This window comes from Sinohyriopsis cumingii, chromosome 4 (assembly GCF_028554795.1).
Source record: "Sinohyriopsis cumingii isolate HCF-2022 chromosome 4, ASM2855479v2, whole genome shotgun sequence".
NCBI classification, from domain to species: Eukaryota; Metazoa; Mollusca; class Bivalvia; order Unionida; family Unionidae; genus Sinohyriopsis; species Sinohyriopsis cumingii.
The window spans coordinates 125,414,155-125,427,239 of NC_142964.1; the positions used below are offsets into that span (position 1 = coordinate 125,414,155).

A 13,085-nucleotide genomic window follows, 5' to 3' on the forward strand; every position below is an offset into this window, starting at 1 on the left:
AGTAGCACACCAAATGTATAAAAATTAGAAGAAAAATAACAATATAAAAATAATAATTTTCAACATCTATCAGCTAAAGAAATATACATCACAATCAATGTAGTTCAGTGTTTCTCAAACTTTTTGTCTTGCAGCACACCAAAAAGATCTAAATAATGTCATGGCACACCTGAAAAGATTTTAAAATTTTTGTGGTGAAGAACATGTATTTTTAGATATATATTTAATTTTAAATTTAATGTGAAGGATGTGTCTGCTTTCGAGAGCAAATCAGATTGAAGAGAGGCGCCAAAGTCAACAAGTGCGCATTTCATCGTAGATTTTAAGAAGTCTCTCTATTTTTCGATTTGACTTCAGTCAATGCTGAAAATCCAAACTCACAAAACCACGAAGACATAAATGGCGGAATTACTTTGATTGCTTTTGAACTGATTGCAGGATATGACTTCTTGATTGAGATCCCAAACTCATCCAGGCTCTTTACAGGAAATGTTGACTGAAAAATTTATTGTTTTTTTAAATCAATAAGCTGTTCTTCTTCGGTTGTAAGATTTGTAGTTTCGTTGTTTCGGAATGGACTGATCACCCATCCATATTCATAATTGCATGTGATGGGAAGTAATGCTGCAGTGCCGACTGTAGGTCTCTCAGTGTGTCCAGAATTTCGGGGATGATTTTCTTGTTGGAATGAGATTCGTTGACAGTAGGAAAGCAGTTGAGGACTCCCTTCGAGACCTTACTTTGCCACAGCGACAACTTTTCATCAAATGACTTCAGTTTTGATGTTGCAGTGATGATGTTTTTCGATGGTCCTTGAAGACTTAAATTCAGCAAACTTAATTTGTCAAATAAATCGGAGAGAAACTGAACCTTCAGTGACCAGATTTCGTCATGAAGAGAGAATCCAAAGTCTGTTTTTTCAACCTCCAAGAAAGAAATTACTTCAATCTTGAGGTGGATGAGACACTTTAACACGTTTCCCCTTGAGAGCCAACGAACATCGATATGGTACAGCAGGCATTTGTAGTCTGAATCCATCGCTTCACAGAGTTGAGAGCAAAGTCGAGATTGAAGCGGTCGAGATTTGATGAAGTTTACAACTTGAATAACTTGGTTCAGAACAGACTCCAAATCTTCCGTCAAAGATTTGCAGGCAAGGGCTTTTCTGTGGATCATGCAGTGAACAACTAGCACGTTTGGATTTTCTTGGCGCGCGAGAGTGACGAATCCCTTCTTTCTTTCCCTGCATTGAAGGACATCCATCGGTGCAAATGCTGACACAGTTTTTCCACTGTAGGCTGAAGAGCAAAATGTTTTCATTCACCAAATGGAAAATGTCTTCGCCTCTCGATGTAGTTACCAAATCTTTGCAAAATAAATACTCGTTCACAAATTTGTACATCCTTTTTGAATCGAATAAAAGTCAGCAGCTGAGCTTTGCCACTCACGTCTGTAGATTCATCAACTTGAATAGATCACAGCAGAGACAATTCATCGTCAGGCGCTTCGAAGTGTTCGCAAATTGGATGCTTTAAATCTGACACTAAGTATTCAATTCTGTGTGAAATCGTGTCATTTGACAAAGGAACTTTCTTTACTTTTTCAGCGGCATCGGTTCCAAGCATAGTTTCAATGACAATTGCTAATGCTGGCGCAATGACTGATTCAGCCTCTGTATGCGCTTTCTTGCCTTTTGCCAACAACTGAGCGACCTTATAACTTGCAATCAATCCCTTTTCGGGCAGCTTCATGTAGTTTGTAAGTTTCTTAACTTGTTTATTTCATTGAGCTACAAGATTTTCTAAGTATTCCTTTGGTTTGTCCTTTACAGCTGGATGTTTTGTTTCCAAGAGTCTCTTCAATTTGCTGAGAACAAGCACCTCGTTCGACAAAACTGCACTGCAGATCAGACAGAATGGCAATTGAGCATCTTCAGATCCCGAAGCGATGAAACCATACTCTATGTAATCTTCTTTGTACTTTCGCTTGTTTCCTTGCTTTTCATTTAACAGTTTCTCTTTCAGAGGTCCAGACTTGATTAAGTATTTCTCCATGGCTAAACAATGAACAAACTTTATTGATAAGCATCAAAGTTGGAATGGAATGGTCTGATTTATTACATCATGTATTTATTATTTTAGCATGGAAAATTCAAGAACATTGTATAATGGGCTGCATGTATTTATTTTTAGACTATTATTATAATTAGAGCTATCGAGTTCTCCCAAGATCTTGCACAAGTCTCGCATTACAAAAGAAAACAATGAATGACAGACTGACAGAGATTGCATTTTTATATATGTTACCTTTTTACTTTTGCGACATTGACTTACCATTTAGTTTTCCAATTTGTTCAAGGTTTGAAAACGCTAGCAATTTTAAATATTTTTCAAATCTCCCATGGTACACCTGCACATTTCTCGCGGCACACAGTTTGAGAATCATTGATGTAGTTAAATTGGATGCCGTCAGAAAATGTCTTCACAATCAGCCTTTGTCATTACTAAACCACTATTGTATCCAGTCAATATGAGATAGTGTATTTACTTCAGGCCATAGTACACCCAAAATTAGGTAATGAGTCACTGTTACGATCAGATAAGTGTCAGATATTTTATACAGAATAACCAAAATAGCTGCTAGCGCTAAAGCCATTCCAACAGGTCAAATGCATGAGCTCTATAAATAATGAACACACAAGAGAGACATGTATCATCAATCCTTCCTGTCAATTGTCAAATAAACGATGCCCTACAAAAAGCTTGCCATATCTGTCATGCAAATCCAGAGACTAAAGTGCCCCAGAATGGCTTATCAAATCAGCAGACAGAAAATGATTGAAGCTCAATTACATAGCATACCTACTATGAAGGTTCATGAATCCAGTTTGATTTAATTGGAAAATCACTTTGATTTAAGAGTGAATTCAGACCGTGTGAAAACCTGAGTCTGCAGATAAACAGGCTGCACCGTTACAGTTGGTATCAAAAACAGGGTTGTTACATGACTGTAAACTTTCCTCTTGTACAACAAATAGCCCATAATCTACCTATGTGGGCCAGTCTTTATGACTTATATAAGGTGCAAGAACAATGTCAGCAACCCATCCAGGTGAGTTTTGCTAAAGTTGTTAATGAGAGTTTCAGTGCCCAGGTATATCAAGATAAGTTTAAGGACTTGACTGAAAAACACTGAAAGCCTAAAATATTGCAAAGATTTAGGTGTGCCCATGGCTATCCCTAAGAATTGGTCAAAAGTGAATAATCCCAAGAAAGATATGAATGCAATGCACCATATGTTTCAGGTAAGTGTTGCAAAAACTTGTTTTACCCTTCATAGGTTTAGATACAGTGCTCCCTTGACTAACTATACAATTTTGTACAAGAAAAAGGTGGATGATCAAAGTTGGAGGATGATCAAGTTTCATTTATTAATTGGTTGGTTGGTTTGTTGGTTGGTTGGACGGATGGATGGATGGGCAGATAGACAAACATAAAGATGGATGGACTGATGGACAGACAGATATTTAGATCAATAGATAGATATACTTAATAGATAAATATATAGATGGGTACATGAAGATAAAGATAAATACAACCAGTGGATTTTTACAAATGATGCGCAAAAAAGAATGGATTCTAATAAAATTATGCACATTTTTATAGATAATCCCAGACCAGTCAGTCCATTCCTTGTGTGCATTCCATGGTCCATAACACTATCTATGGAAGCCAAAAGTAACTAGCAGGCTGCTAAGTTACACTGTATACTCAACCAGCAAATGGCAACTAAGAATACTTTTCTACAAAGAAATCCATAATTGATATTTGTTCACTCTTTTGGAATGTCAGGGTGCTTGTTTGGAATGTCAGGGTGTTAATTTTTTTTCCTCCAGTTTTGTTGATCTTATGCTCCCAAGAAAAATTCCAGGATTCCAAGAATCACAAGACAGTTTTTTCGTTTACACCCAAGGGGGGTGACCATCACACATATTGTTTTATAGTTGCAATCTATTACTGTTTAAAAAGTACTTGTTTTGTTTTCAGTCCCCTTGAAACATAAAATGTACACTGATACAAAAATCCATTGGTTACTCTACTGATCATATGTAAATCTACTGGTTAGAAATCGTGGTTGTATCACATGTGTGAACACATTTACTCCATTTCTGTATTATTTTCTCCATCTACAACATAACTCCCTCACACATTCATTAACATGTTGCAATTCTTCATTTCAATGAAAAGAATTAAAAAAATTATATAGTAAATTATGTTAATTCAAAAAATAGTTATTTTCAATCATATTAACATTAGAAAATAACTTCTGCTATCTCTGAATGTAGCCCTTGATAAATACGAACAGCCATTTTTACAACTATATATCATAAATGAAAGAATTAGCTCTTACAGACTACCCTGGTAGGTGGCCACTTGTATCCCAGCTGTTTACTAGTTTATGCTAAAGCAAAACCTACAACAGGATACAGATGTAACCTGTATCTCTGACAGTTTTGACAGGTACCACAGATGTTCCCATGTGCTTCTGACAGGCACTGCCGTTGTTACATGTGTGCCTCTGATAAGACAGACACCAAAGATGTTCCCTGTGTGACCCAAACATGCTCGCTGTGTCCCTCAGACACCATATGAGAGTGCAAAATGCAGCACTGCCTCTCTCGATATGTCAACTGCAGAAAAGAGATGAATAGTTATTTATTCATAGCCTGGAAATGTTAATCTATTGTTAGAAACAAAGTCAGGTTGCATCATTAGCATCACTGAGCTGCCCGAATAAAACTGCACATAGTTCAGATCATGAACAGTGCATGCAGCTCCCTCAAATTGCACATAGTTCAGATCAATGGACAGTGCAGCTCACTCACGCACGTGGAAGCTAGTGTTGTCAGAAAGCTGTATGATTAATGTTTTATCAAGGTCAAAGACTGGGGCTCAGAAATCCCCAAGCTTAGCAATGTTAAGACTGAAGGGAGGTTCCATTTGGTAAGCAGGACCTGAATAAACTGAAATTGGCCAACAAGTCAGAAAGATCCCTGTTGCAATCCATATCATCCATCCAAGATGTCTGAACATGTTAGGAATCATGGAATGGTGTCACTCAATTATGGAATGGTGTTACTCAATCATGATATGAGCTAAAATTTTGTTCTCAAAGAGAAAAAAAGAAGCTAGTCAACTTAGTGAAAACCAGATGTCCTAACATGTATCAGACTTTTATACATATATGGTAGTGGACATATCAACAAAGAAATTCCCATACTATAAGGTAAAAACTTCAGTAGCTTTGTCCCACCTAATCTGATGAGGTAGCTCACCATGTCCTAGCTGTCAGACACATATTATCAAAACTTTCTTCCATTTGATGTGCGCCATCCAAGCATGAGAGGCACAGAGAATGGCTTTCATTTCCAAGAAAATGATATAAAAAGCCTCCTCTTGCACCATCCACTTGATACTGACCATCCAGAAGCATGGTAGCGACTGTACCTCTAACCCAAAATCTGGCATCTGTACAGACAGTGACTTCAGGCTGGTGGACTTCTAATGGCATTCCTACAGCTAACAGCTCCCTTTCTTGCCAATGAAACAGGACGTGTCTCATTTCAGTGTGATTATAATGTGGTGATCAAAATGACCTGAGATAGTCCACCACTCTGCTAAAATGTCCATCTGCAGAGGTAACAATGTAAAAGCAGCTGAGATGGAACTAGTCTCCTGCTGCATTGAGCAGGCAAAGGAGTTGAAGAAACTCTCTCACCACAATGTATATTCTGGTAGTAAATGCACAATGTAGTCAATGAACTTGTAAGGAAGACAAACAAAGTTGTTAATGAATTAAACCTCCAAAGCTAGATAAACAAAAAATGCTGAGAAGGGACAATGTCAAACTTTCCCACACTGATTATGCACCCTAAACTGCAGAGAGAGAGAGAGAGGAGGTTGTTCATATCCTGAACTAAAACTTATTGAGTGTTTTTGCAGTATATGCCAGTGATGATGCTGTGTCCCCATGCACAGTGTACCACTTAGCTAACAGGTATGCTTGCAATGCACGCAGTATTACATCCAACACAGAACTGGGTCCAGTTGGAGGATATTGTTCTAGAATGGCTGGTCAGGCCAGACCAGACAGCCAAACATGCAGCACCAATTGTGTGGCCATTTGACTATACTGTTTCAGCATAAAGCATCTGATTGACTGGCTGAATGTACGGATGGAGTAGATGGCCAAGTGTAGCCCATCATTGTGGTTAGAAACTGTCGGTTATGTACAGTTTACCACTCAAATAAGAGATTTTTGCCAACTAACTTATATGCAGCTTGCTTGGATGGCTCATTGGTAGGCTGGCTGCAGGGGCAGGTGATGGTGCATAGAATTTAACTTGTGGCTTGACCCAGCCCAGATACCAGATTGCATTCTCACAATTCTGGTTTCTCATCCATCCTGTTTCCTCTAATTTGCTGGATGACATCCATGGTGACAGAGCTGGCTCTAGCCAATGTCATATATGTGACTCCAGCAAAGTATGGTATGGTCAGAATTGAATGAAACAATCTTCCATGAGGTCAGAATTATCCGTGCAGTTATAGGAATCTTCACTGAATGTGGAGGTAGCATAACTACACTCCCAAAATGCTCACTAACAACTGTAAGTCTGGATGAAAACCCAAAACATATTGGCCCAATCACTTGGAAAGGACCTCTTTTCCTGGCCTTTGAGGTGTATCTTTAAGATGATATACAAACACTTCATTGATGACAAGCATTATTCATGGTTGTCCTCTGTGGCTCATAGCACTAGTTGTTGAACTTCACTGACATTACTGAATGCAATGATAGAAAGAAGGAGACAACTTGCATAAAAACATATGCAAAGTATATTCAATTAATAGCCAAAACTCACATATTGAGAACACCTATAAAAGAAATGTATAGATAAACCACAGTGTTTACAGTGCTAATTAAAAATAAAATGGTGAAAGCCAACATGTGAAGTATTGATCGATATAACAAGGTCAATAATGAACGGCAGAAATATGAATTCACAAATCACAAATGCTGCATACATAACACTGATCAACCCTTTCCAAAGCAATCTAAAATTTTGATGAATCGTCTGAATACTATTAGAAAAGAAAGTGGACTCTTACGATACTGTTAAAAGTCCTGAGCAAGTGATTAAGCAAGTAACATTCAGGATACAGGTCGACATCTAGTGTTGGCAAGGGAAGAATTACTTCCATGTGTCTTTATGATATACATTTGGAATGTATTATTTTGTATTTTAGGGATCACTTAATCTGGTGTTAGCACATGATATTTCCTATTGTTAATATTATCAGGTAGATAACTATACAGATGCTATAGTAACATCTGTAATGTGTTTGATGAGCTTAGTGTTTGGTCTGGCTTTATTCTCTTGTCTCATCTATTTGGGATACCTTGGGGATAGTTCCTGTGTCTAGTCAGCATCACTATATAGTTTTAGATGTAGCACAGCCCCAAGCCATTATGATCAATAATGACGTCACTTAGAAGTAGTACAGGTGTTTCTTTGTTGTCTACACAGCTGATGTTTAAGATGAAATTGACAATCATGGGACTTGAATTCTTGTGTCCAGAGGCAGCTAATAAATAGTCGTTCATGGTAGAAACAAGATTTTCATATGCATCAGTCCTTTGGGAAATTATGTAAATCACTAACTGAATTGATCTGCCTGATAAACATGGCAGATGTTCACAGCTGGTGATCATGATATACATTTGATTTGTACATTCATTAGGCATAGTGGACGTCAGATGGCAAGGGTGGAATGTGAATTGGAAAAATAATCAGCAAATCAATTGCTACATATAAATTTGACTTTACTGGAGGTAAGTGATGGTGGCAATATACTGGCCAGACTTGTGTTTGGATATGGCCTGAAACCTGGGAAGTGCTCTACATAAATGTATCAAGCTTTATTCAAATTCATTGACTTCAGACTTGTTGCATAGAACACATATCCTGGTAAATTTACACAGGGTCCATAGCAGACCTTGAAAACCATGAAAAGCCTTGAGAAATGAATTGTTCCTTCAAAGCCTTGAAAACATCTTGAAATTTCAAAATATTTTCTGGGTACCAAAAGAAATTAATAAATAGTTTTCATTTACATGATTAATTTTTTTAAAAAAAGGGTAAAAAAGAATAACAACAAAAATTTCTTGCTAAGTTTGTGCCAAAACGAAAATATTTCCAGAACTGGCCACTACGCAGTCATACGTTCTGAAGTTCCAACTGTACGAAGCCCGGGTGTAGCAGTGGTTTAAATTTGAATCATTCGCTTCGACATGGCTGATGTAGATTCCAACTGCGGTGGCTAGATGAAGAAAAATATAAAGTTTGAATTATGAGATCTTTCTCGGAGAGCTTTGCAAAATGCAAATTATGCCAGAAGGATATGATTTGTGTGCAATGGGAGAGAGTGCTCCAGGGTCAAATGAAGCTGAAAAAAAACATAACCCCTTGTAATGGCACTAAAACAAGAAACCTTCAGCATGAAATCATTTCTGATGAAAGAGGTATGTCTGTGAACACAGATTTAATTTTTAAAATAGAAACTGTATATAGTCTTATTTATGAAATTAGTTCAATCCGGTTCTATTTTGGGATTGAGTGGAAATAGGACAGACAATAAATGCAATGAACACGATAAACCTAAAAATATACAATACAGCCAAATATTAATATATCTAACATGAAATAGTTTGAAATATCCATATGCTGTTTTTAAATAAGCAATAATATAAAAATAATATATTTACTTTTTTTGTTGATGGGGATGAGTGACAAAGAAAGGAAGGTACTGGAAAAGACACTGAGACAGTGATGACAGCTGCTGCTGCTGAATATGCATTGAAAGCATTAAAGATCCATAGGAAAATTTCCTTTATCACGACATAAAAATAATTTGAGAAAAAGTGAAAAGGACAAAATCGCTGAAGTTGGAGCTCTTGGAAAACAGCTTGATGACAAGCTAAAAGAACTGAAAAAATTCACTATAAAATATTTTGAACTTTGTAAATAGTGTAGTGTAGACATAGTAAAATGAGCTTTGTTCAGTGACTACATTATTCTAATGCCCAGATGTAGGATGTTTAATATTAATGGGAGATATATCAATGATCATACTACTAACTTCACATTTTATGTTGTTTTAAAAAATATATGTATTTGCAAGAACTTTTCCTTGTATGGAGTAATAATACCTATTAACTTGTGTTTACATACACTTTCATTCATGTATCCTTTAAAATTAATGTAAAATGCGCCTTGAAAAACACGGTTTTGAACCTTGAAAAAACCTTGAAAATTTTGAATGAAATATGCTTCTAACCCTGTATACATAAGTGAATCAAGCTTCATGTCTCTATCTCCTGGGTGTTCAGAATTACTGAGTTGAAGGGAGCAGAATGAAAAGTACTTGATATGTGACCCTGACTTTAAAAATGTCCAGAACTGTGATACCCAGCATGCCATTAATAAAGATTTATAACCATACATTCTACTAAAGATACATAATTTTACCTTTAAATAAAGAGATACATAATAGTACCATCTAATAAAGATACATAATTGTACCTTTAAATAAAGATACATAATCATACTATCTAATAAACATACATAATCTTACCTTCTAATAAAGATACATAATTGTACCATCTAATAAAGATACTTATTTCCACCATTTTAAAAAGATACATAATCATACCATTGAATACAGATACATAATCATACCTTCTACTAAAGATACATAATCATACCATTTAATAAAAATACATAATTGTACCATCTAATAAAGATACTTATTTGTACCATTTTAAAAAGATACATAATCATATTTTCTACTAAAGATACATAAGTGCACCTTCTACAAAAGATATCTAATCAAACCTGGTTTCACTCCTCTTATTTTAATCAGTTTAAGAGTTACAAGGCAGACTGAAAACTGACCTTGAAGATAAGACCCCAATATGGTATCTGACCAACCATGAGGGACAGAACCTGAAGGATTTTAACATTACTGGTACATGCATGAGTAAAGGATCTGTTTCAAAGTGGGCATACCCTATAATATGCAGGTCCCAAAGCCATGTCTCTGGGAAGTAACTGCGAACAACAGTCGGTCCTGGTGTGACTTCAGCAGAGTCTGCATCCACTTTTTTTAAAGAAGTGTCTGACCTGGAAGCAAACACTACTTCATCCAGTACATCATCTGTCCTTAATTCAATGGGATCTGAAAATAAATGCTACTAAGAGATACTCATTTGAAACTCCGTACTATAAATACCTAAAAGAAACTTCGGAAACCTGTCAATATTTTGTTTAGTCATATTGTAAAAATATTACTTCTATTATTAAGAAATAATGTGATATTCATCTAAATTTAAATGCAAGTTTAGTGTTCTTGGTGTTGATATCCCATTTTCAACTTGTGGCTATCATTCAATGACATATAGAAATATGTATCGCTATCCTGGCAAAAATTGCTTTCCTTCTTTACATGCATGTACTGAAAATATCAAGTTCTATAAAAGTATTGTGCTTTATTCTCTGTTACTCTGCTAAGGCAAATAAAACTGAAATCAGATGGGAAAATATAAAAGTAGTGCCGAAATAATGAAAATAATACCTATCTACCTACCTATACATATAGATATATATACATGTATATGTATGCTGTATCATTGATATGTCATGAGATGTATACATTTTTCATTAAAAGTAAAGAAGGATTGCCTAATTTCCTTTTTATGAAAAATGTATAGAAGTGGTATATCAATGATACGGCATACATACCGGGCCCGCATTTAACACAAATTTCTTTGTAGTCAGAAGGAATAGAATACTGAGAAATTTACTAGTCCTGCCAAATCTGTACTAGTCAAGTCCACAAAACAATGTCCCACACATGTATTGAGATTAACAACAATTTTATTTCATAAATAGCATTATCATATGAAAGTACAAATCCTGTTTCAAATCATCAATCAGTCAATTCACATTTCTTTTTTCTCAACATAATCCGGATCAAATTCCAGAAAGAGATCCAGGTGTTCTTTCTCGTCCTCCACCTGTACTCGGATCCATATGGGCTTTGTTCTGGTCTTCTTACCCGTCTCCCTAAAACATTACAGTTGAGTGGCGATAAACTTCATTATCCCTTCTGCCTTCTCTACACTATCAATTGCTAGGAACGATGATTTAATCTCTCCTCCTTTGCAAATTCTTATATATATATATATATATATATATATATACACACACACACAATTTCCTCCTGAATAGTTTGTACACTGCTTCAAGAAACCTTGCTTAATTCACACCTTTAACAAATTCCTGCCTTTTACTTTCAGCCATGTAGTGAGTAAATGTAACAACCTGTTAATCAGTCTTGTTAGTCTCTCCAATGTCAACTCCATTCATCTCACCCAGATGACACATCCATACAAAGTCAGTGATGGGTCTTCTGTTATTTATGATAGCATGTGCATTTCTAAACAAATTAACATGTTGGTCAAACACATTCCAATTTAAATTTCCCCAGATCTTACCAGCGGTCGATTCTTCTGGTGGTATCTGCATAGCTGCTTTTCTCTGTGAACTCTTTTTGTGTTGCCCACAGCTTTCATGTACATTTACCGATTCAGTTTTAAAGCTCAAACAACACGCAACTGGATGGTTTTTTTTTTGCTTCTTTTTGCGAATTCTGTACACCAGTTACACTGCATAACGTTATTTTCCTCATCATAAGTCAGCCATTACCTTTATTTTGTCCTTGCCTTCTGAAACAGTTGATTACCCTTTTCCCTATCATAATAATTATTCGTGTCTTTTATGTCATGTTCGTTCAACTTTTTTTTTCTTCCGGTGGCTGAACACCTATAAAACGCCACATTTTCCCTGTCTTATAATGAGGGAATAGTGCATCGTAATGAAATATGACATGTTACAGGATGGCTGATGTGAATTATTTAAAGCAAGAATAGAAATGGCAGTGTCCTTTATATCAGAAAGTCAGAGCAAGAAACATGTGCCTTTGCCCGCCCCCTAAAATTAAATGGCCTATCTCTAATAAAGACTTGACTTCGGCAGGTGTTCTGCAGGATCAAAGCAGTGGCCTTATTTGGCTCTGTTAAGCGAAATACACAAAATCAGATGGTTCTATATATAGATGCATATCTTTCCGAGGCAGAAATTGACTTAATTTATTCATGCTAATATTTTGTTACATATATCTGAATTAATTCATATTTATCTTAATTTAATTGTTTGTCAGTTTTAAATTGTTTATTCCATTATATGCTATTATAATGTAAATTTATTCACTGGAGATGATATTTTTCCAGAAAATCAGTTGACCTGAATCATTTTTTCATAAACACCAGGTGTTGATCTAAATCCCGACCTTGTTTCAGAATTTGTAGCAACCTTCGTAAACAAGTTCTATTTTATTTTAAAATGATTGATTTTTGTCTGGGTCATTTTTGGTGTACGTGACATAAACACAATTACGTGCCCCCCCCCCCCCCATTTCACAATTCTGATTTTCCATTACTGCGCATTTGCTAGTTTTTAATATATATGCGTACAGAGAGATTTCTCAGTTTTGGTTTTTTTACACTGATGTCAAATTATTTTGTTGTAGCCAGACTTTGACTTATAATTTTCTTCAGATCAGTTGGATTTTTTCTGGAAATATTTTCAGGAGTGCTTACACAGAAATTTTGGAAAGACATTGCTTACAAATTGAATTTGGATTTCCAACACCGGAGTGCCATTATCTGTATTTCTACAAGATTCAAACTTAAAATTATTAGAATATTTACTACTAGGACTTTTGCAATTTAATTCATGGATTATTCTTGGATTTTATTCGGGAAACCGTAAGGTCTTCTCCTTGTTTTCATTTTTACAGAATTTTTCCAGGAAAATAAAGTATTTGTTAATTTTTGAAAAGCTTTTTGTTTTCACTCTTTCTGTGCTTTATTCAAGCCTAAAAACGTAACAATTGTACGAC

General features: G+C 35.7%; 1 protein-coding gene across 1 annotated transcript in view; it reads right to left on the bottom strand.

Annotated features, from left to right (window-relative positions):
* The window catches only part of LOC149802047 (alpha-1-inhibitor 3-like), a 216,046-nt gene that overhangs the window by 87,541 nt on the left and 115,420 nt on the right, over nucleotides 1–13,085 (bottom strand). The window contains exon 21 of the mRNA XM_089956451.1: nucleotides 10,133–10,301. Within this exon, the coding sequence (XP_089812577.1) occupies nucleotides 10,133–10,301 (169 nt within the window). The remainder of the gene's footprint in view (nucleotides 1–10,132; nucleotides 10,302–13,085) is intronic.